Here is a 24263-nt window from a genome sequence, read left to right on the forward strand (position 1 = left end):
GATTCTTATTATTCCTATAGTATATTTGTATAAGGCAAGGCATATATTTAATTTTGTATTTTAATTTCTTTTTTCAAATGAATAGAAATATTTTTAAATAGATATTTTCATATAGTTTTAGATTTGTAAAAATATTACTAAGATAATATAGAAAGATTTTATTAAATATACCCCATACCCAGTTTCCCCTATTGTTAATTTTTCACATTAATATGGTACATATATCACAACTAATGAACCAATATTTATGCATTATTATATTATGAATTATAGCTCAGATGGAGCTATAATTTTTAAATAAAGTATTTGTTTTATATATTCACTGAATAATCCTATAAGATTCATTATCATTTCAATCACCAATTGTATCATAAATCTGGACAAAGTTGGATAGTGCTTAAGTTCTTATAGTGAAGTGGTAGTAGAATTGCATTTAAATGTGAAAAATGACATAAGAATTCTTTTTTTGTTCTTTCAGAGAAAGAATCAGCATATTCCTTACAGAAATAGTAAGCTTACTCGCTTGTTAAAGGATTCTCTTGGAGGAAACTGTCAAACTATAATGATAGCTGCTGTTAGTCCTTCCTCTGTATTCTACGATGACACATATAACACTCTTAAGTATGCTAACCGTGCAAAGGATATTAAATCTTCTGTAAGTATGTTTACTCTTCCTTTCTTGTGATGGTATTAGGCACATGTGATTTTTTATAACTAGTGTAATTATTAAGGTTGTATTTCTACTAATGAGTTAGGCAACTGAGGGTTAGAAATGTCTTTGCTAACTTAGTTAATTGAACATTAACTTGAACAGTTAAACAGATGCTCTGCTTTAGCTCAGCACCCGTACGTACTTTCTACCTGAAAACTACAATATTAGTTAATCTCTCCAAGCCTCAGTTACTTCATGTGTAAATAGGTATAATATCTACCTCAGTTTATAAATAAATAGTCTTTTCTAAATAATTTATCTCCATATTTTTGATGTTGATGTATCAATCTCTATCAATATCTATATAGCTCTAGAAATAGAATAGGAATGATTATTTAGGTCACTATTTTTGCCAGAGGTTTGGGATGCTTTAAAAAAATATAAGTCCAGACATGATGTATGTTTAAAATCATAATATCTCAGAGTTGGAAGAGACCTAAAGTTAAACTGTTGTAATGTCTCTTGCTCTTCTTCCTTTCCCTTCTGCTACTCCCATTAAGTGTCTGAAGATGAGCAGATTATTGTCATCTCAAGAGAACTGTTCATATACTGTTTATACAATTAATTGCAAAAGGTCATACCCTATGGGTTTTTCACACATATTTTTTATGTAATCCTTACACAAACCCATTGAGGAAGACAATTTTAGCTCCATTTTACAGCCTAGTAACCCAAGTCTCAGGGAGTTATTCTAAATCAGGTCAGTAAGAAATGGGCAGGACCTTCATATCAGGTATTTCAACGTAGATGTTTAATATTTTCTCCACTATTCCGTATATGCCAGGTGGCCCACACTATTATTAAAAGGGTAAAATATAATAAGAACTCAGTAAAAAGTAGTTGAACTCATGAATGGGTGGAACATAAAATTATTTCTGAATTTCTTAGAAGCTAGAGGAAAGAGAAAGTAGATGGTTTTTGTTTTTTATTATATTATGAATAAATACAAGCAGCTATTCTCAGATAGTTTCTTTATAATTTCATCAACATTATTAATGTGTTCATCAAATCCTCTTGTCACAGATTTTAAACATGAGCATAATTATCATAATTGCCACGTAATCATAATTGTCACAAATTATGAATTCATTGAACTGAATTAATAAGAATATCATGCCATTTTGTTCATGTATATATTCATGTGATTATTATGTCATACACAATCATAATTTCTGTCTTTCAACAGTTGAAGAGCAATGTTCTTAACCTCGACAATCATATAACTCAGTATGTAAAGATATGTAATGAGCAGAAGGCAGAGGTATGTCTACTGTTTATATTTTTATGCTGATCTCCTCAATTCCTCATTTATAGGCTTTTGTAATCTTAATTGTCCAAAAATTTAACATATTTTTCTATTACAATTGAAATCTGGTTAATTCATTTATTTTTCATAGCTAAAATTTTGCTGTGGTCATGTAAAATGGAGACAGATAACTTCTTTTGTATTTTAACTAGTGTTAGTGTTTTCTCTTCACTAGATTTTATTGTTAAAAGAAAAACTAAAAGCCTATGAAGAACAGAAAGCCTTTGCTGATGAAAATGACAAAGCAAAGTTAATGATTTCAAACCCACAGGAAAAAGAAATCGAAAGGTAAAAATGACATAAGATCTCATTTTCAGGAATTTATTGTTTTGAAATTTAGTGAAATATTTTGTTAATTATCACTTGTTATATGTCTCTTTTATACATACATATAAATATAAATATATACAGACATAACTCGGAGAAATTGCAGATTCAGTTCCAGACCACTGCAATAAAGTGAATATCACAGTAAAGCAAGTAACATGAATTTTGAATTTCTCAGTGCATGTAAATGTTTACGTTATACTGTAGTATATTAGGCATGTAATAGCATTATGTCTAAAAAAACAATGTATATACTTTAATAAAAATGATGCTCTATTGCTAAAAAAAATGGTAATGATAATCTGAGCCTTCAGTGAGTCTTCTTGCTAATAAAAGGTCTTGCCTCAGTATTGATGGCTGCTAAGAGGTCTGGGTGATGGCTGCTGAAAGCTGAGGTTGGTATGGCAATTTCTTAACATAAGACAACACTGAGATTTTTTTTTTTTTTTAATCAATTGACTCTTCCTTTCACAAAATAGTTTTCTCTGTAGCTTGTGGCACTGTTTGATAGCATTCTACCCAGTAGAACTTCTCTTAAAATTGGAGGCAATCCTCTCAAACTCTGCCAGTGCTATATCAACTAAATTTATGAAATAGTTTAAATCCTTTGTTGTCATTTAACAATGTTCACAACATCTTCCCCAGGAGTAGATTCCATCTCAAGAAACCACTTTCCTTGCTCATCCATAAAAAGCAACTCCTCAATTACATCTTCAGGCTTTGCTTCTAATTCTAGTCCTCTTGCTATTTCCACCACATCTACAATTAGTTTCTTCTCTGAAGTCTTGAACCCCTCAATGTCACCCATGAAAATTGGAATCAACTTCCTCCAAACTCCTCTTTATGATATTTTAACCTCCCACAAACAAAAATGTTCTTAATGGCATCTAGAATGGTGAATCTTTTCCAGAAGGTTTTCGATGTACTTTGCCCAGATCTATCAGAGTAGTCACTATCTGTGGCAACTATATCTTTATGAAATATATTTCTTAGATAAGAAAATTTGAAAGTGGAAACTTTTAAAATTTTTGTGTGTTTAATTATTATGGTTATATACTACTTATATATATTTATAGATTACATGTGACATTTTTATACAGGCATACAATGTGTATTAATCAAATCTGGATAATTGGGATACTAATCACCTCAAACCTTTATCATTTCTTTGTATTAGGAATACCAATTGCACTCTTTTAGTTATTAAAATTGCTCCATCATCCATGAGCTGTAAACTGGATCCATGAGCTGTGTTGGCAGGCATGAAAAACAACATTAATCTCCTTATGTGTCTTCATAAGGGCTCATGGGTGACCAGGTGTATTATTAGTGAGCAGTAGTATTTTGAAAGGAATCTTTTTTTCTGAGGATTAGGTCTCCATGGTGGGCTTAAAATATTCAGTAAACCGTGCTATAAACAGATGTGCTGTCATCCAGGCTTCATTATTCCATTTAGAGAGCACAGGCAGACTAGATTTAGCATAATTCCTAAAGGCTGTAGGATTTTTGTAATGGTCAATGAGCATTGACAGGTGGCAGAGGGAAAGAGAGGATGGGTAAATTCATACCTAACAGGTACAATGTACACTATCTGGGTGATGGACACACAACTTAAACTGCACAGATGCTTCACATAACCAAAATGTTTGAACCCCCATAATTTTCTGAAATTTAAAAAATTGAAAATAAAAAAATTTAAAAAAAATGAGCATTTACTTCAACTTGAAGTCACTAGCTGTGTTAGCCTCTAACAACAGAGTCGTCATGCTTTGAAACAAAGCATTGAGTTCTCCTCTCCAGCTATGAAAGTCCTAGATAGCATCCTCTTCCAATCGAAGGCTGTTTCATCTACTTTGGAAATCTGTTGTTTAGTACAGCCACCTTCATCAATGATCTTAGCTAAATCTTCTGAGTAACTTGCTGGAACTTCTGTGTCAGCACTTGCTGTTTTACTTGTACTTTTTTGTTGGGGAAATGGCTTCCTTGTTTAAACTATATCAACCAAACTTTGCTTGCTTCAAACTTTTCTTCTGCAGCTTTTTTACCTCTCCCATCATTTCATAAAATTGAAGAGAGTTAGAGCCTTGCTCTGGGTCAGGCTTTGGCTTAAGAGAATGTTATGGCTGGTTTGATCTTCTATCTAGACCTCCAGACTTTCTCCATATTAGCAGTAGGGCTGTTTTACTTTCTGATCATTCATGTGTTCACCAAAGTACCACTTTTAATTTCCTTAAAGAACTTTTCCTTTGCATTCACAACTTGGCTAACTGTTTGGTGCAAGAGGCCTAGCTTTTGTTCTGTCTTGGATTTCAACATACCTTCCTCACTAAACTTAATCATTTCTAGCTTTTGATTTAAAGTGAGGGATGTAAGACTCTTCCTTTCACTTGACCACTTAGAGGCCATCGTGGTGTTATTCAATGGCTTCATTTCAATATCATTGTGTCTCAGGGAATAGGGAGGCCTGAGAATAGGGAGAGGGATGGAAAAGCTGGTCAGTGGAACAGTCAGAACACATACAACATGTATTGATTAAATTCACCATCTTATATGGGCATAGTTTGTGACACCCCTAAACAATTATAATGGTAACATCAAAGATCACTGATCACAGATCACCATAATAGATATAATAATAATAACAATGTTTGAAATATTGTAAAAATTATCAAAATGTGACACAGAGACATGAAGTAAGCATATGCTATTGGAAAATTGATGCCCATAGACTGCTTGTTGAAGAGTTGCCACAAACCTTCAGTTTATAAAAAACACAATATCTGCAAAGTGCAATAAAATGAAGTATGCCTATAAATATAGTCTCAACTGTATCAAGAAGTCACCAATTGCTCTTTATAGTGCACACTTCAGAGATCAAGTAATTTTAGTTTTTATTTCACAGATATTGAAGAGAATCAGGACTTAGGTACAAGATAGTGGAGGTAAAGTCAGTTATGTCACCTATGAGGTTTTTTTATTTTGAATAGTGTTTATATTGTTCTTTTCTGACATTATTTGTATAGTTCATGTAAATCTGCTATATCCTTTATTGTATTAACTCTATATACCTCTACTAAACTACTTATTGAGTTTAAATAGTTAATTATTTGAATGCACATTTCTCAGTGATACAAATTGATATAAAGAATTTTGATAGGCTGGGCGCGGTGGCTCACGCCTGTAATCCTAGCACTCTGGGAGGCCGAGGCAGGACGATCGCTCAAGGTCAGGAGTTCAGAACCAGCCTGAGCAAGAGCGAGACCCCGTCTTTACTATAAATAGAAAGAAATTAATTGGCTAACTAATGTATATAGAAAAAATTAGCCGGGCATAGTGGTGCATGCCTGTAGTCCCAGCTACTCGGGAGGCTGAGGCAGGGGGATCGCTTGAGCCCAGGAGTTTGAGGTTGCTGTGAGCTAGGCTGACGCCATGGCACTCACTCTAGCCTGGGCAACAAAGTGAGACTCTGTCTCAAAAAAAAAAAAAAAAAAAGAATTTTGATAGATTTCCACTAAGCTTCTTAGTAGGTAAATGTAAAAAGGAAAGCATTTAATAATGCAGAACTCAAAAGTACTTTTCCTTCAACCAATTAGGACAGTTTTCCAAAGTGACCCTATGGGACACTGTATCTTGCAAGATATGTTAATCTTGAGTAGTTCTCAAGAAGACAGTAAGGAATTCCTGGATCAAACAAGTTTGGAAATTATTCCTCATAATGGAATCTAAGATTTCCAAAGTACATTAGCATATTGAAGGCTTTGAGAATTCCTATAGTAAATGAATCCATTCAACTTTGATTAAAGTTGAGTAAAGTTAAACTTACTTGACATTCTCCAGAGCTAATTGTGTCTGTTATTAGTATGAGAAACCAACATCGATTATTGTTCACACTGTTTTGGGACTCCAGAATTTGTAAAAAGTATGTCTTGGTATCCGTAAGAAAAATAGAAGAGTCTCGTCAACAGTGACCTTCAACCTAGATTCAACTACAACTTTTTTAAATTGCATGCATTACATAGAATATCCCTGATTTGAAAAACAATAATATTTTTTCATATCTAATCCACTAATCTATTAAATTAGTGGCTTTGTAGCTTTTGATGATTTTTATTCCCATCTATCAGTACAACAACCATTTGAAATAATGTTAAGGGAAATATTGTTTGCTCACTTGTGATAATGGCATGAACTGTCACATCTTTCAAGTCTTAATCTTTGCATTCACTTATTACACTACTTTGCAAGCATCATAAGAATTACAACAGTTATTTCTATAATGACAATCAGTTTTTCATATAGCATAAAGTTGATGTATATATTGTTATAGTGTAAGAGCTCGGTTTACACTCGAGATTTTCTAGTATGTTTAAGTTATTTTCTGTTAATTCTCTGAACAATAATATACTTCAAGATAAAATTGGTATAGTTTATTAGTCTTATGATTTTTTTATTATTTCTCACCCATTTTACAGTGTCTTTTAAAAAATGACTTAAGTAAAAATGATTCCTTGCTATTTAGTCTCATCAAAGAAAGCTTTTAATTCTGATACATTATTATTGTTTTCATTTCATTTTGTTAGTCAAACATAGGAGCTGTCCTCATACAACCAGATATTTCTTTCTTAATGGAAGTGTCTTGAAAATTAAGTAAATCACCAGCTTCTCAAAGTTGGACTATTTGCTTCCATAGAATTGCTGAGCACTACTTAACCAGTTCTACTTTTCCAGTTAAATCCTTACTTTTCTAGAGGTGATGGCTTTAAATCATTGAACGTTTTCTTTGTATTTAATGATTCAGAAGGGAGATAGCCTGAAAGCTATGAAATAAATTTTTATTTGGATGTTTTTTCATATTTCAATCTGACTTTTAACCAACAATAAAAGCTTTGATTTTAATTCTGGCAACATGCTAAATAATTTATTTGTATTCATAAAGAAGTTAATGATAAAATTATGTACCCCATAACCATTATCATTTTCTCTCAAAATTAATTGTCTCCCAAAAGAAATATGTAAAATATCTTTTTGTTTTTTTCCTGTGATGGTGTCCATGTTACCCAGGCTGATCTTGAACTCCTTGGCTCAAGTGATCCTGCAACCTCAGCCTCCCATGTAGCTGGGATTACAGGCATGTGCCTAGCTGAAATATGAACTGTGCCTAGCTGAAATATCTCATATCAATCATACTGTTACATAGCACTTTTTTTAATGCCATAAACGTTCAAAGTGTCTTTTCCATAAAACTTAACCACTTCGGTATGAGCATCTACTATAGTCGATAGCCACAGATGAACGCGCACAGCCAAGCATCGAGTCAATAGCCACAGATGAACCGAGCATCGACTTTAGCCTACAGCCATGATATGACTTTTCTATTTTTCATTTATCAAAATAAAACTGTGAACATTTAAAAATAACGTAATGAAAACATATATGTATATGTTACCTATTCTGATTTACATTACAAGGAAAGCTGCCTGTAAAGTAAAACAAGCTTTCAGTGCTTTAAAGCTTTCCTCATCACACAAGAGCAAAACGGATTCGTCATCAATGCACAGCACAAACTATCATGCGGACTGTGAGTGCTGGCCGTGGGCAAGGTTTTGTGCCGGTGAGCACCGTACCGAAGTGGTTAAGTAACATTTTTTTCAAGTTTAAGCAGGTAAAGGGAAGAATATACATAATGATTTGTCAAAGCTACTTGAAGAGATAATATTCAAAAGGAAATCATAGAAAGAAAATATAGTGCTTTTTAAAAAAGAATATTTATAAAACTTCACTTGTGACTATGGCAAGAAAATTGTATAGAGTTTAATATTCATTATGCATCTCTTTAAAATATTGGTGCAGATTTTTTTTCTAGTTAATTTGAATGTTTTCTTAGGACTCTTTTAAAATAATGGTTTTTTAAAAAGTAGTTCTCTACAGACCTTTGATACTAATTCCCTTCCTCCCATCCTAATCAGTAAATACCACAAACTAAAATAAGTCTGGACCACAAAATTGACAAATATTTATCTTTGTCCTTGGGTAAATAGTTATAAAAAAACTAAGAAATTATCTTTGGGTATAACCTAAAGATAACTTATCAATTCATTTACTGGCATTAGCGTTGGTGTAATATGATACAATGAAATCGCAATTTCTGTACATATTTCCTATGAAATATTTATCAGTTTGACAAAACTGCAGTAAAGTCAATGTATTGTGGCTTATATTCATTCCCAATAGACTTTCATTAAGAACTACTGACGTAAATTGGCAGTGTTTTTACCACCAATCTTTACAAATATATCTAAAACTCTGGCCAAAGAACATTTATTTTTAAATGCATATACTTTATTTTATTCTAAAGGTTTCACAGTTAATTTTTCTTTGAGATTGTTGCCTGTTTGTGACTGTTTATATTGTTACTGTAGCTCAGAGCAGATCTATGACTTAAAAATGCAAATATATTCTTATAAAATGAAAGTATCACTCTGACCAATGTTCTGCTCACCCCAAAGATGCAGGATTCCAGATTCCATCTGGAGATTTTATCAAATTTAATCAACTTGAAGTCTTTGGGTATTTGGAGATCTGAATCAAACTCCCCAACTTGGATTTTCTGGATCTATATTACCCTTTGAAGGAAGCACACTGTAGCGGCTGTTCTATGGTTTACCACATTATAAACTTGGATGTTTTGGGTCCTAACAGTGTCAGTTGATTTCTAGCCAGGCTGTAGGGGGTATCTAACCGTATGGTGTGTTTTCATTATAATAAATTCTGAAGCTAAAAACTGGCTCTCTCACTTTCCCTAGGGGGTCATGGAGGAACCATATGATTATGCCTCCTACTGCTTATTTCTTCACAGTGAGCCAACACCAAAACAACACATACTGTTGCTAATGGGGCCTTGTAAATTGAGATAGTACAGGTCCAAATTATTGTCCTTTTCCTACAAACATAAAATATTTTATTTTCGCTAAGCAATTTAATTACATATAGATGTAAACATAGACAAAATGCCGTCTATTACCAATACCAGATGTCTTAATGATTCCTATATTTTTCAATAACATGATCTTCCTTGTGGGAGAGAGAGAGAGAAACCTAATATAGTAGAAATAAAGTTAGTAACTTTTTAAAACATTTTTATAATAGGAAATATTCATATCTGCTTGCTATTTATCACTGAGTATAATTCTGTGAATGCTATATATTCTTTTGTTCATACATTTAAATAAACTTTGTATGATTTATCACAAAATTAGTGAGATTCTGTAATATGTTCTATTTTTAATAGATTTCAAGAAATTCTGACCTGCTTGTTCCAGAATCGAGAAGAAATCAGGCAAGAATATCTGAAGTTAGAAATGTTACTTAAAGAAAATGAACTTAAATCATTCTATCAACAACAGTGCCATAAACAAATAGAAATGATGTGTTCTGAAGACAAAGTAGAAAAGGTATTTAACAATTTTATAATTCAATTTCAGAAACATGGGGACTTCTAATTCTAGAAACTTGATAAGCAAAATTACTTAATCACTCATTCTCCACAAACACCTGAAAATGCTGGAGGAATGTAGCAAACATTGCTTTAAATGCATAGTTAAATGCACAAGAAAGAAATTTAAGTTCCTGAGTGCCAGAAACGAAAATGAAACCAAAAAAAACAAAATCTCAGTTCCAACTGTTATTTTTTTGCAAGTTTATGGAACTCTTAACACGAAGTTAACACACTCAGGGAGAGTCAGTTACCAAAGGTGGAAGTAGTAGGAACAGTTTATCCTAGATGCAGGCAATAGTTTTCAACTTAAACCAACCAGAGATTTTTTTTTTCAGGGAAGAATTTTCTCACTGGTATTATTAGGTGTGCGAGTACATGGTCCTCATACAATGCAGGTCAACTTTTAATCAGTTTTATTATTGTTTTCAAATATAGTAGTGTACTGCCCTCTCCGCCTCCACATACACAGACCCCTCCCCCTATTCTGTATACCACTACTTGGGTAAGAAACCCAATAAACAGTAAGTTATAAATCAGAGCTCCCATATAAAACCAGAAAATTCAGAGGTCTATATTCTTCATTCTGGAGGTATACCAGGAGAAAAAAATCTTGCCAATCAACAAAGGATGACAAGCAGACATGCCTGGGGTAAGAAAAAGTCTCACTTGAAGACTGTCATTAGGGTGTGCTTTTCACCATGATTGAGATTTGAATTATTACAACTCATGTATTTTATTTAGAGAACACCTAAAGTTGAGAAATTAATTTACAAAATTATGTCAAACCAGTGATACCACGGGAACCTGACAGAAGAAATGCAAAATCAGCGTAGAGAAACAGACCCTCAACTCTAGCCACTAATGAACTCACAGTCCAAAATTATAAAACCCATGGAGAAACAATCCACTGTAGCAAGAGTTGGAAGACTTAGCAAATATGACAGAACCCCAAACACTTTAGATGCTAGAGAATTTAGTAGAAACTATAAAATGAACAAAGTTATAAAAGAGGAATGAAAGATAAAGGAATCAAAGGTAAAGACACCACAAAAAAGGACATCCAGATATGAAGAAAAATACATAAAACTTCTAGAAATTAAAGATTTATTCACTAAAATTAAAAACTCACTTTATAGGTACAATACCAGACACCTTACATTCATTAATTCATTTAATTCTCAGAAAACCCATGAGATGATATAATCCTCATAGTCAACAAAACCGAAGCACCGATAAGTCATTTTGTCCAAGGTCACACAGCCCACAGGTGACTGAGGTATAATTTAAACTCAGACAAGCTGATTTTAAAGCCTGTGCTCTTATCCCTGTGCTTTTTTTTTTTTTTTTTTTTTTTTTTGCATGTTAGATGACAGATGAAAAGAGAGTTAAGGAACTAGGAGATAGACTTGAGAAAATCACACCCAGTGCAGTGTAAAGATAGAATAGAGGGACAAAATATTGTAACAGGAAGGATAGATTTCATCTAATAAGAAGGAAAGTCATGCTTTCATCTAATAGTCATTCAAGGAGATATTTAGTGAGAAAGGGCAATATGCAAAAAATTATGGCTGACAGTTTTCTAGGACTAAAAAGATGTAAATTGAAGAAGCGTGGGTTCTAAGTAGTATAAAATAAATGTATACTTAGATATATAGAACTAAAGATCACCAAAGATCAGAAAAATAAACATTTGGAAAATATTGGATAAATTATTCCCCCAGCTTTGGTGTTCATTGATAAGTTTAATTGTATTTTTATGTATTTTATGTAATTTAATTACATTGGCAATATATACATAGAATATATTCACATATTATTTATTTAAAAGCTTTATCTTATAAGTACTCTTAGACTACCACCCCAAATATATCTTCTTTTTTTCCGACCTTCACAGAAGTAACAGTTATATATAAAAACTTAATATTTCTTAATGTTCAAAAGATATCAAATGTTTGAATGCTTTAAAAAACTAGGATTTCAGTTTTCTTAGCCTGTATACTGGAAATTAATCATAAGGCATTTATTAATGTATCAATAATAGTTTAACAGTACTTATTAAACTATTTTATCAAAATTAGTAATTTACCAGGTGTTTTTTTGTACCTTATCTTATTGAAAATTCCTTTTTAATTTTGTTTTTCAAGGTGCATTGAAATGTTACATTTTTTGAGGCAGAAAATAAACTAATTTATATCTTTGAATTTATGTTTTCCTCCTATATTTGCGCTTTAACCTTCTTGAGCTGCAAAATTGTTGCCAATATTTTTTGATGAACGTAATGGCTTCCAAATAACAAGATATCTCATAGGATTGATTTATCAATTTGTTGTGAATCCCTTTCATATGGTTATAAATTCTGAAATACTACCATATTATATATTATAACAATTATATGTTTTATTTCAATTATTAGCACTTATAATTTTCAGTGTTAATAATTCTTTTCAATTTTGTGTACATATGCATTAAATAACTGTCAAATATTTGCATGTGGACTTACCTGATTTACATTTTTACAAAAGGCAAGAAATGTAGTCATGGGGAGCTAAAATTGACTTAGTATCTCAACATTTATTAAAACTCTTACTGAACACTTTTGTTTATATGTAAAGCCTTGTGCTAGATACAATGGAGGTAAAGAAAATTATGAGACAGTGTATGCCCTTCAATTATTTACATTCTAGTTGGAGCAATAAAATAATAAAAATGACAAGGCACTGTATGATTGTCATGTAAGTAGTAATCATAAAAACAACTAGTATTATTGAACACTATGTGTCAGACATTTTTCAAAGTTCTTTGCATAGATTAATTCATTTAGTATTTATACCAAGCCTGTCAATATCACCATTTGTGAGGAACAGAGGCACTGAGAACTCAAGTAAGTTGTCCAGAGTTATTATACTTTCCTAATTAATGTGGCTGAACCAATATTAAACCTCAGCTGTCTGACTTCACAGTTTGAACTCTTAATCATCCTGCTATACTATACGTACTATAAATGCTATAGCTATTCAGAAGAGAAAACAGTGGCTTCCTGTTGTGGTGATTAAGAAACACTTCCCGGTAGAAAGATGAGATTTGTACTGGGCCTTGCATGAGAATATAAATGGAAGAAAAACAAATAGTAACAGTGTAGAAAGGATATCAGTTTGACCAGAGCAGAGCATATTTGTAGGACAGTATGTAAAGAAGTTTGTAACTTTGTTCAAAACTTCTTGCCAATTCCCATTCCTTTATCGTAGCAGATATCACTGATTAATTACACTCTCTCTGAATCTGCAAGTACCCAGAGCTAATCACTATGAATGGTTTAGCATTGACACATAATAGATGTAAGACATATTTGCTATATTGGGAATTATTGACAATAGATTGGGAAGATAGGTAGTGGACAGATTGTAGAACTGTTGGTTGCCAGAATTTAAAATCTATTTTTTATACCAAAGGTAGTCTTTTAAGCATTACCAGAGCTTAGAATCAGAGTGTCATTTTTTAAGCATTCAAATATTATTATTTTGTATAATAATAAGCTTGCTCTTTTTATCTTGAAACTAATTTAGATAATTGTTTTTGTATTCTTTCTTAATTTCCCCAGGGAATTCTCAGTGTGGGTGTCTAGAATGGCCAAGACATAGGGTAGTGGAATGAGTTTGACTGTTTGTTTGGTTTTTTTTCCTGTTTCTGTCTATTTTCTGCATAGTAGCCTAGCCTTTTTCAAACTTAACTGCCTTTAATGGTCTCTTACTTGTGGTCATTTCAATCCACATATTTTCAGTTTTATAGCTATTCTTATGAGAATAAGTAAACAATGGAGATAAAAATGTTTAAGTTATTGGTGGTAATTAAACCATTGAAAAACATAGGAAAACATCTAGAGGTCGAGTTGTTGTTTTGTTTTGACTCAGAATTGTCAAACTGTAGTCCTGTAGTATAACTGAACTGCTTTCTAAAGCAAGAAATTTTGTAAGTTTTGGACCCTCTCCAAAAGAGATTTATTATCAGAAGTGCTAAAAGAATATTGTAACATTGATTCAGCTATAAAGTAGTTCTGGAGTATGAACTCTGAAATTAGAATTAAAGTGAAGCTCCTGTGTAATTTATGGCCACCTAAATAATCTGGAAGATTATTTTTAATGAAAAAATATGAGTTTGCCATATTAGCAGTCCTTTTGCACAAAGCAATAGTAGTACTAAAAAGTCAAAAACAGACTTTGGGGAGTTTTTAGTTATGATTTTCTGATACTAAATGCTGCTGCCATCAGACCTACAGATCACTTCCTATCCTGTTTTCTAAGAGTTCCTACAGCATTTGTAAATGCTAAAACAAAATAAAGATAATTTAATTTAGTTGTCTGCCTTCTGGCAGATACAATATTTTCATCTTCATTTTTCATACGATGTGACTTGTAGACCCACTGAGATTGACATGCCTAATTTTTCACACCTGTCGCATGGCAGAAAAAAGTCAACAAGTCATACCTCCCACCTTCTGCTGTGGCAGTGACTCTAAAGTTCAAGTTTCAGGACCCCGTTCTACTTTTAAAAATTATTTAGGACTTCAAAGAGCTTTTCTTTGTATGGATTCCCTCTACTGATATTGCTATATTAGAAATTAAAACTGAGATTTACAGAAATATATTAATTCATTTAAAAACAACTTACTGCATGATTACATAAATAACATTTTTATGAAAATAGCTAATTTTCTAAAACAAAAATAGGTAGCAAGAAGAGTGGCATTGTTTTAAACTTTTCCAAATTTCTTTGATGCCTGGCTTTTCATATCAGCTGTATTCTCATGTCTATTTCTTTGTTATTCTGTTTTGATATTACATATCATTTAGCCTACTGTGAAATTAAATGTAAGAGTGAATAAGAATAAAAAAGGCTAGTAAGTTCTTAGTGTTATTATAAAAATGTTTTTGACCTTGTGAACCCCTCAGAATATCTCAGAAATCCTTACGAGTCCCTGTACCACACTTGGAAAACCTTCCATTATAGCATTCTAACACAGTTCTTTTCCTAGCACTCTGATCATTTTGATAGTTTATGTTCTGTTGTGTTTTGTTTTGTTAATTACCCAGTTTTTTGTTTGTTTGTTTGTTTGTTTGTTTGTTTGAGAGGTTTTGTTTTTGTTAATGTCTTACTTTGACCAAGCGTAATTGAGATATTATAATTAGCCAGAGAAACAATAATAAGGAGTCAAGAACCTTGGTGAGAATGACAGGGCGTATCAATCATTTTTCACTGATCTATTTGACTTTAGTCTAAAACAGAGTCTGCTTCTTCCTGACCTTTGTATTTCCCTTGAGGGGAAGGTCAACTAAAATCTTATGGGTATCTAGGATTTGGTTGTAGTTTCATCATAGCCACCTTTGCCTTGCCTAACCTTAAATCATCCTTCATAAGCTCATATCCTCCGTCCAGATGAAGATAATCATATTTTTTGTTATATGCCCCAAATGTCAATAAAACATCTTTTATAAAAGTAATTAAGAAAAAGGTACTTAACTGCCAAAGAGACTGAGGTCTTTGATCAAGTTTAAGTCTAGTTCCTACTGTTTATTTTTTTTTTAATTCCCTGCTTCCAAAATCAGCTGCAAGTACTTGTTCTAATTTATAGTAATTTATTGTTTCAGATCTACCCATCATATCTGATCATTATTGAGTTTAGTGTCTATTGGCAAATAGCCTAGAAAGGTCAAGATATTCTGGCCCACATTTCCATGATAGTGTTTAAGACCCTTGGGGTAAGAAACTAAAAGTCCAGTTTTGTTTCAACTTACACCTAGGTAAAACATCAAAAATATTCAGAATATCCGTTATGAATCCTGAGCAAACCAACAGGTAAGATCAGATACTAAAACACTCTGATATAAGGTCTCTTTTCTTCATTTGTATCAGCCAATTTAAGGCATTATAGGTAAACACAGAGCAATAGAACACTATTTAACATCTTTCAAATTGGAGAAAAGACAAGAGCAGAATATGCCTCTGCTTTGATTTTGAGTAAGGAGATCATGGAATTAATCTGATCTTGTATGAACTTTTCAAATGCAACATAGTGAAAGGAATATGTTTTAGTGTGCATGGCGCGCGCACACACACACAGAGTTATTATGCTGTAGTCTTTGATTTGGTCATTATATTTCTTAAATCCACAAACTCTCAACATGTAATTTTATAAAAATGACTCAAATTCAATTTCCTATTTTCCTGTAAGCAGTAGTATTGTGAAATTTCAAGGAGGAAATGGCTTTAAATACAAAAGTATAGTCTAACTTAATTGACTACAATAGTACACATAAGAAAATATACTAGTTTACTAATATCTATTAATATCACATCAAATATATAAAAATTAGGTTGACTATTAAATGAGTTGTTTTTCATTCAGGCCACTTGCAAACGAGATCATAGACTTGCAATGTTGAAAACTCGTCGCTGCTACCTGGAGAAAAAGAGGGAGGAGGAGTTAAAGCAATTTGATGAGAATACTAATTGGCTCCATCATATCGAAAATGAAATGGGACTCCTAGGTCAAAATGGTCATATTCCAAAGGTACAGTGTGTCTGTATATTCAGATTTAATTTATAAGAACTGAGCTTTTAAAACTCATTATCTTTTTTATTGAGTAAATATCTTTCATAAGACAACTATTGCCACATATCTCTGATATTTCATTGATTCATTTTCTTGTTTTCAACTAAATATACCTTCTACTTGCAAGTTACCTACTAGATTTGTCTTTTCTGTACTTTCAAAAGAGGTTACTTTTAATCTTGTTATTAAGCAATTGCATCCTTTGATAAGGTAACTCTTAAATTTAAATTAATTCTTTTTCAAAGCCCTTAAGGATTCATCATGTAGGTAATTTGTTTTAAATCTTGATATTTTGTGCAAAAATAGTTTTAAATATGGTCACTATTAATTGTATTATGGCTAAAGAAAGTGATTTGAAAGCTGTGTGTTTAACTGTGTATGAAGATATTCCATCTTAGAATGGCAAAAGGTTATATTTATAAAGTGTAGTGACGGATAATGATAATTAATGGCTGGGTTATGTTAGAAATATTTTGGTTGGTATTAAACTTTGACCTTATTTAAAAATAACTACTAAAGATTCTTTAATTTTTTATTATTATTACATATGGATATGATATTTTAATAGATTATTTAGCCCTTCTAGTGGGCAAAACCTTTGTCTGAAAGGTCTAAAACAATTTTTTGTGTGTGACCACTTTAACCATCTTCAGGTGTACAGTTCAGTGATATCAAGTTCATTCATAAAAAATTTTAATTATGTGTATATGTAGTTTTAAAATGATATTACTAGAGTATTCTTGCTTCCCAAAAGCCTGACTTGATTTATATTGTGCTCATATTACAATTTAGTATGTTCGTCCATGTAATCAACATTCTTATTTATAGCTCAAGTCCAATTATGCATTCTATTACAAGTAACTTGAAAAATATTACAATTAAAATTTCTATTCCTACCCCAAAATCTTCCTCTCCATTCTTTTTTCTGCAGATATTTTCACAACTGATATGATTATCTAGTTATAAATAGTGATTTTCTCCATAAGCAAACTGAGACATAACTTGATAAAAGGGACTTATCCAAGGTCACACAATTATGGACAAAGACTCAATACTTCTGACTTTCAAATTGGTGCTGTTTTCTCTATACTCTCCTGTTACTTACTTTTTAACATACTGAATCTATCTACTTCTCTCTATGCCTTACTTCCATTACTCTAGTTCAGACTCCCACCCCCAATTATTGAACTGCTACATTTGGTCTTTATGCTTTCATGAAGGTTTTATACAGTTCATTTTCTCCATAGCAACCAAAATGAGCTTTTAAAAGGTAACCCTGATCATAAGGCTTTTCAGTGCCTTCTCCCTAGAATAAATTCACCATTATGATTTACCAGGTCTAGCATGGTCTGGCATCTGAATACTTCTCAAACTTTATCTATCACCTCTCATACTCTATACCAGCCTACTTGTAGTTACCAAAATAGGCCATGCTCTTCCAATCAAACTCAGTCATTAGTGTGTCAAGATAAAAGATTCAAATTGTAAACTTAGTTTCCAAAGATAACAAGCTAGCCAAGACCCATTATTGCCTAATGTAATTATACAATCAAGTGTTGTCTCTTCCAAAGAAGAGTGTTTGAAGAAGATAAACATATCATCTGATCTAGTTTTGAAATTGTATTTTTTTTTTATTTTTTTAGCTCTGAAATTTTAGTCAAATAAACTGATCTCCATAAGGGCCATATATTTGGTTTAAGTTGGCATTTGTTTTAAGGCTAAGCCCATCTCTAAAATCATGTGACAAATAGACCAGTGCTCAAACTCTATCATCCTGACGTCGTAGATAACTCCTAACTTTAATATATCTTAGACAAATAGAATGACATTGTTTTTCTATCATAGTCCCCTTCACTGGAATATGAAATATTTTTAAAAAAAAAAGGAAAAAACAGCTTTGAGGTTTTAGAGAATCAAAGAGGTCAACTGCAGATTGGGAAGGAATTTTATTAAAATCGATTTAATTTTAATATTCTTAAACAAATCTGAAGTATATTTTGCATTGTTTTCCCAAGCTAAAATGGATTGTGGGATTAGGGAATTGTCTCTAGAAGAAAGTTTCAGGCATAGCTCCCCTGAGTATGGGGTTGCTGTCTCAGCCATTAAAAATATCCAGAAAGTTTCATTCTGGACTGAAATGTTCCCAGTTAAAGATTCTGAGAATGTTATTGGGTTACCAATCCATTCATACTTTAGTGAGTATCATCACTTAACTGATGTTGTCTGTACTTAAGGTTTATTAGGTTTGAGGAAAGGCAAGTAATTTTAGGTAGCAGATTAAAGGACACCTGGCCCTATGCAGATGAAACTTAGGAAAATGGAACACGCAAAAGACATTTTCACCCTTTTGCCTAGGATGAAGCTTTTACTAAGAGTGGGTGTGGACAAGAAATTTTTATTGCTCCCAACTTCAGATACTGTATGCTAGGGCTGTAACACTGAACTAATCTGACACAGTCCCTGTCTTAGTGGTAAACTATGCATTCAGGTATAGACAGAAAAACTATAAAGAAATGAATAAAAAAATTAAGTTGTTACTGATCAGTGCTATGACAGTATTAGGGGGTGGAAGGTATTCATCTTTAAATACAATGCTCAGGGAAAGCCTCCCTGGGACAGTGACATTTAAGCAAAAACTGATCATATTTATGTCTTTTCACAACATTATAAACAAATTAGATAGACCAAGAAGCTGTCATCGTGGCAAAATTTCTTCTTAATTCCTAACGTTCAGTTTCTAAGGAAACTTGAAACCTGATCTTGCTTATATATTATAGACCACCTATACCAGAACTCTTATTTTTCAAATTGTTTCTAAACATTTCATTTAATATCTTAAAAAATGAAAATTATTGATATCAATATAAGTTTTATTAAAACTGATTTAATTTTAATATTCTTTTTTTTTTCGCCATATTATGGGGGTACCGATTTTAAGGTTTCAACAAATGCCCTTTCCCCCTAATTTTAATATTCTTAAAAGAATCTGAAATATATTTTGCATTGTCTTCCTTAGGAACTCAATAAGGATCTTCACTGTCACCATTTGCATCTCCAGAACCAAGATTTGAAAGCACAAATTAGGCATATGATGGATCTCGCTTGTCTTCAAGAACAACAACACAGGCAGACTGAGGCGTGAGTACATGAATTTACCTGTTCTACAATTTTAACACTGTAGACCTAAAGTACATGAAGCATAAAAGTTCAGCTTTCCACTGCCAGAAAGTTGACTTTTATCTGGTATGGGATACATTGTTTTTAAGTTTCTGCCAGCATCAGAAAACAGTGAGAGAATAGACGTGGTTCCATATATGCCATATAATTAAAAATTTCATAAATACATATACAATGAACAGGAGTCGGTGTTCCACCTATGTCTTGCAGCCATACATTTCCTTTCTTAGAAGTAATCACTATTAACACCTATTGAATTTTTAAGCCTGCAATTATTAATTATTCATAATGCCATAATGATTTTTTTTGTTATCATTAAAATGAAGTTGCTAAATATCAGGTGTCCTAATTTTTCCGTGATGCTTTAGCATCTCTTTTATGCACTCTCTACTAGCTCCATGGTAACATGTTAGTCTTTAATTTTTAAAGCATAATAGCAAGCAAAAGCATAGCTTAACACATTAACTGCCGTGTGAGTTGTATTTAACTCATGCTATTTTTGAATCCAGTGCTTTGGATTCACATGTCTCTTTACCTTGAGCCACATGAACTATGTTTTTCAAGTTGCATATAACTCACACACACAGAAAACAACAAAAATAACAATTTTTTCATTAAATTAAAAAGGATTGTTTTGTTTTCAAAGTTTTTATTCTATTTTTGTAATAAAACACCGTGACTTGGCCGGGCGCGGTGGCTCACACCTGTAATCCTAGCACTCTGGAAGGCCGAGGTGGGAGGATCATTGAGTTTGAGACCAGCCTGAGCAAGAGCAAGACCCAGTCTCTATTATAAATAGAAATAAATTAGACAAACAACTAAAAATAGAAAAAATTAGCTGGGCACCGTGGTGTGTGCCTGTAGTCCCAGCTACCCAGAGGCTGAGGCAAGAGGATCACTTGAGTCCAGAAGTTTGAGGTTGCTGTGAGCTAGGCTGATGCCACGGCACTCTGGCCCAGGCAAGTGAGTAAGACTCTGTCTCAAAAAAAAAAAAAAACACCATGATTCCAGGGAAAAATTTTTTTCCCTAATGTGGTAGTCAATATGTTAATCTTCTTTTGTCACCTTGGGTAAGTCAGTCAACTCCTTAGGCATCACTTTGATCCTCTATAAAAATGTAGAATTTATTTGTTTAAGGGCTTTTTGCTATACTAAAAATCGATTACTGTTCTTCTGGTATTCTCAAATAACTAGTAATTAATTTTCCATAGTTTTTATTTAGAGGAAATCATATTCATATAACTATTTTTACAAAGAAGAAGAAAAAGGAAAAGAAAAACTTCAGGGAGATACTTTTCTGTGAGTGGAAGCTCAAACTATTCTTCCCCTCTTTTTTATGTGTATACCTAGAACAGACATTGGATATTCCTTTCCTAGCACACAAACCACCTGCAAGAGCTAAAATCATCCAAGAAACATTAATTTATTTTAACCATACTATATTTGCTATATCAGACACATAAATTAGTATATTTAAGATAAAGTTTTACCTTAAAATGGATCAAAAAGGACTCCAATTCCCTTATTTAGAAAATTGTTAACCAGAGCATCACAGAGGCAACGTGGCATAGTAGAAATAATATGAGTTTTGAAATCAGTCTTTAATTCTAGCTTATATTAGCAATATCACCTGGAATTAATTATTTAAATTTGCTAAGCCTTACTTTTCTTATATGTAAAAATAGCTTATAATACATGTCATATAAAGGTTTTGAAAAGATTAAATAACATAAAAATAAATAACATGATATAATTCTTGTGTCATGGGTCCCTAAGACCATTTCCAGGTATAATAACTCACTAGGAGAACTCACAAAACTCATCATAGTTGTACTAACAGCTATGATTTATTAGAACAAGAGGATAGAAAGCAAAATCAGCAAAAGGAAATGGCATAGGGCACAAAGTCTAGAGGACAAGTCTTCTTCCAGTGGAATGTTCCAGAATGTGCATAATTCTTCCAGCCAAAAGTTATGGCAGCACATGTAAAATGTTATCTGCTTTGAAAGCTCTTTAGAGATTCAGTGTCTCGGGGTTTTACTGGGACCTTGTTGCATGGGCACCCTCTGCCTACCATGTACCAAAATTCCAGGCTTTTCAGAATGAAAGTTGGTGTTCAGCATAAATCACATTGTGTATACAAACAATTTAAACACAGTAAGCCATTCTTCTCCTATCACTTCTGCAAATGATGGGAACCCTCCCAAAATCAGAGATTTAAGATGCAAGCCACGGGCCAATTTAACAAGCAAGCCTTTCTTAGCAGTCTCAGACTTACTACTATTTAATGCTTCTGTACAGTACTTGATTAGTGTTGGTGCTCAATAAATAATTATCTTCTTGACTTTTTGATTAATAACTTTCCTCTATACTTGATATCTACTTGACTTAAATGGCATACTGCCCACCAACCCTCACCAAAAAGAAAAAGAACAAAGATTATTTATACTGCTATCTAAATATTTAAGATTCCTAGGTTGTAGCTAATTCCTTATATATTTAAATTAATGCCTAATTATTCTTTTCCCACTGCCCTATCTATACTTCAAATGGTTCCATTCTCCTGAATGAGTCTATTGACTGCCTCAATATACCAAGACTGAATCATTTCAAAATCATTCATGTTGTTAGGCATCTTCCTTTATATAAAAGTTAAGAACCATTTTTGAATGTATAAATTTATAAGTGTTTAGCTGTGACTTTTCTTCAGTGAACACTTACAGGGAAGTCTTAGACATAAAAAGATACATCCAGTGCTATTCTTACTGGTGATAAGAGAGACTTTGAGTCAGAGCCAAGAATCTAGTGCCCTAATGATTCTTCATACCTACCATCCTTGTCCACAACTTTTCTTTTTGAAACCCCTTTGAATCCCATTGCGAAAGCCATTGCTTAGGTCATTTAAAAAGTAAAGGAGAGTTAGGCTTTGTTCTTTTGTGCATGTATACGTGTATTTTAATATTATATACCTAAGATGTGAGTCTTATCATTTGACGTAATATGCTAGCTTTCATTTCAATCCCATGGTAATTAGTAGTAATAACAATATCTGTGGTTTAGAAATCACATTATGTTTTGCAAAAAGCTTTTATGTATATTTAACTCATTTAGTCCTCAAAACAATCTCCTATTATAAGTCCCCCACATTATATAGGAGAAACTTCAGTTTGTACCTTGTCCAATGTAGTGTAGAAATAAGTGAAAACTATCTGAAACTAGAGCCTGGTTCTCATAATTCCTATTCAAGATTCTTTCCACTCTGTACTTAATGTATTAAGAATATATGGAAGTATATAACTGAAATAACATATTGTAAAATAAAACATACACAGGGAATCACTTTAATGATATGCCAAAACTTTAAGTGTTATGTAAAAGAAGTATAAAAATGTATTTAAAATTTAGTATTTATCTTTTTTTTTCTTGTCATCTTCTTTATATAGAGTGTTGAATGCTTTACTTCCAGCCCTAAGAAAACAATACTGCACATTAAAAGAAGCTGGCCTGTCAAATGTTGCTTTTGAGTCTGACTTCAAAGAAATTGAACATTTGGTAGAGAGGAAAAAAGTAGTGGTTTGGGCTGACCAAACTATGGAACATCCAAAGCAAAGCAATCTACCAGAGATTTCTGATCTTATGACCTTTCCACAACTTGGACCGGTTCAGTCTAATCTTTGTTGTAAGTATGGCTTTTGTTTTAAGTAAATAGGAACATCATTTCTAAAGATGGCCTGTACATATCAATCTACAGAGCAGTTAATTTTTAAATAGATTTAGCTATTTCATGAGAACTAATGGTAAATTGGCTTCAGAATCATTTCAATTAACCAGGATTTTCCAAGGATCTAAAAGCAAGTATACATTGATGTTCTAATAACTGTAACAGTAAAACTCATTTTACCATTTTAACATTTAACCTCTATTAAGGACTGGAGATTATAATTAATATTGTATTTTATAATATATAAATAATTAAAATTTACTATTTTTCTGTTGGAAAATCACTTGATATCTCTTTCTGTCATAAAATGTGTGGGGGACATTTTAATTGCAAAGTTAATGTATAATCTTCATGAAACAAAATTCAGGCACTATAGGAGAACGTAAGAGGTAGAATTTCTGTAGGAGGATGGGATCCAGAAAAGAAAGAAATAGTAGAATGCCCTCTTCAGCTCCCCTCAAAACATAATTTTATGTCCCATCTCATAGACAAATGCTGTTGAAGGTTTGATTATCTTTGCAGTGTAGGTGTGTGTAATACAGATATATTTGTATAAGATAATCTAATTTTAGTTTTTTGTTACATTTCACATGAATGCTAGCACATTGTACAGATTGGTCTGCAAGTTTTGTTTAGTTTGGTATGTTTACTTGTTTTATTTGTTTAGTTTGTTGGTGAACATTAAGGAGTACAATGAAGCATCTACATCATTTCTTTTTTTTTTATGTTTTGAGAATCTAGAGAATAGATGTACCATAATTTACTTAACCTTTGTTCTGTAAGTGAACAGTGCATCAGAGAACATGTCTGCGTATTCACATTTATGCATGCATAGCAGATTCTTAAAAGCTGGTTTTCCAGGTTAGAGGACATATAATTATTTTTTCAAAATGCATCTAATCAAACTGTTCTCCAAAC

At 32.4% G+C, this 24263-nt stretch overlaps 1 protein-coding gene across 3 annotated transcripts in view; it reads left to right on the forward strand.

The window, feature by feature from the left end:
* Positions 1 to 24263, forward strand: part of KIF18A (kinesin family member 18A) — a 79688-nt gene that overhangs the window by 18770 nt on the left and 36655 nt on the right. For all 3 annotated transcript variants that reach the window (XM_076002078.1, XM_012747587.3, XM_012747595.2), the window contains exons 7-13: positions 479 to 655; positions 1899 to 1973; positions 2194 to 2306; positions 9634 to 9796; positions 16241 to 16405; positions 19464 to 19585; positions 23068 to 23303. In XM_076002078.1, the coding sequence (XP_075858193.1) occupies positions 479 to 655; positions 1899 to 1973; positions 2194 to 2306; positions 9634 to 9796; positions 16241 to 16405; positions 19464 to 19585; positions 23068 to 23303 (1051 nt within the window). The remainder of the gene's footprint in view (positions 1 to 478; positions 656 to 1898; positions 1974 to 2193; positions 2307 to 9633; positions 9797 to 16240; positions 16406 to 19463; positions 19586 to 23067; positions 23304 to 24263) is intronic.

This window comes from Microcebus murinus, chromosome 4 (assembly GCF_040939455.1).
Source record: "Microcebus murinus isolate Inina chromosome 4, M.murinus_Inina_mat1.0, whole genome shotgun sequence".
Lineage (NCBI taxonomy): Eukaryota > Metazoa > Chordata > Mammalia > Primates > Cheirogaleidae > Microcebus > Microcebus murinus.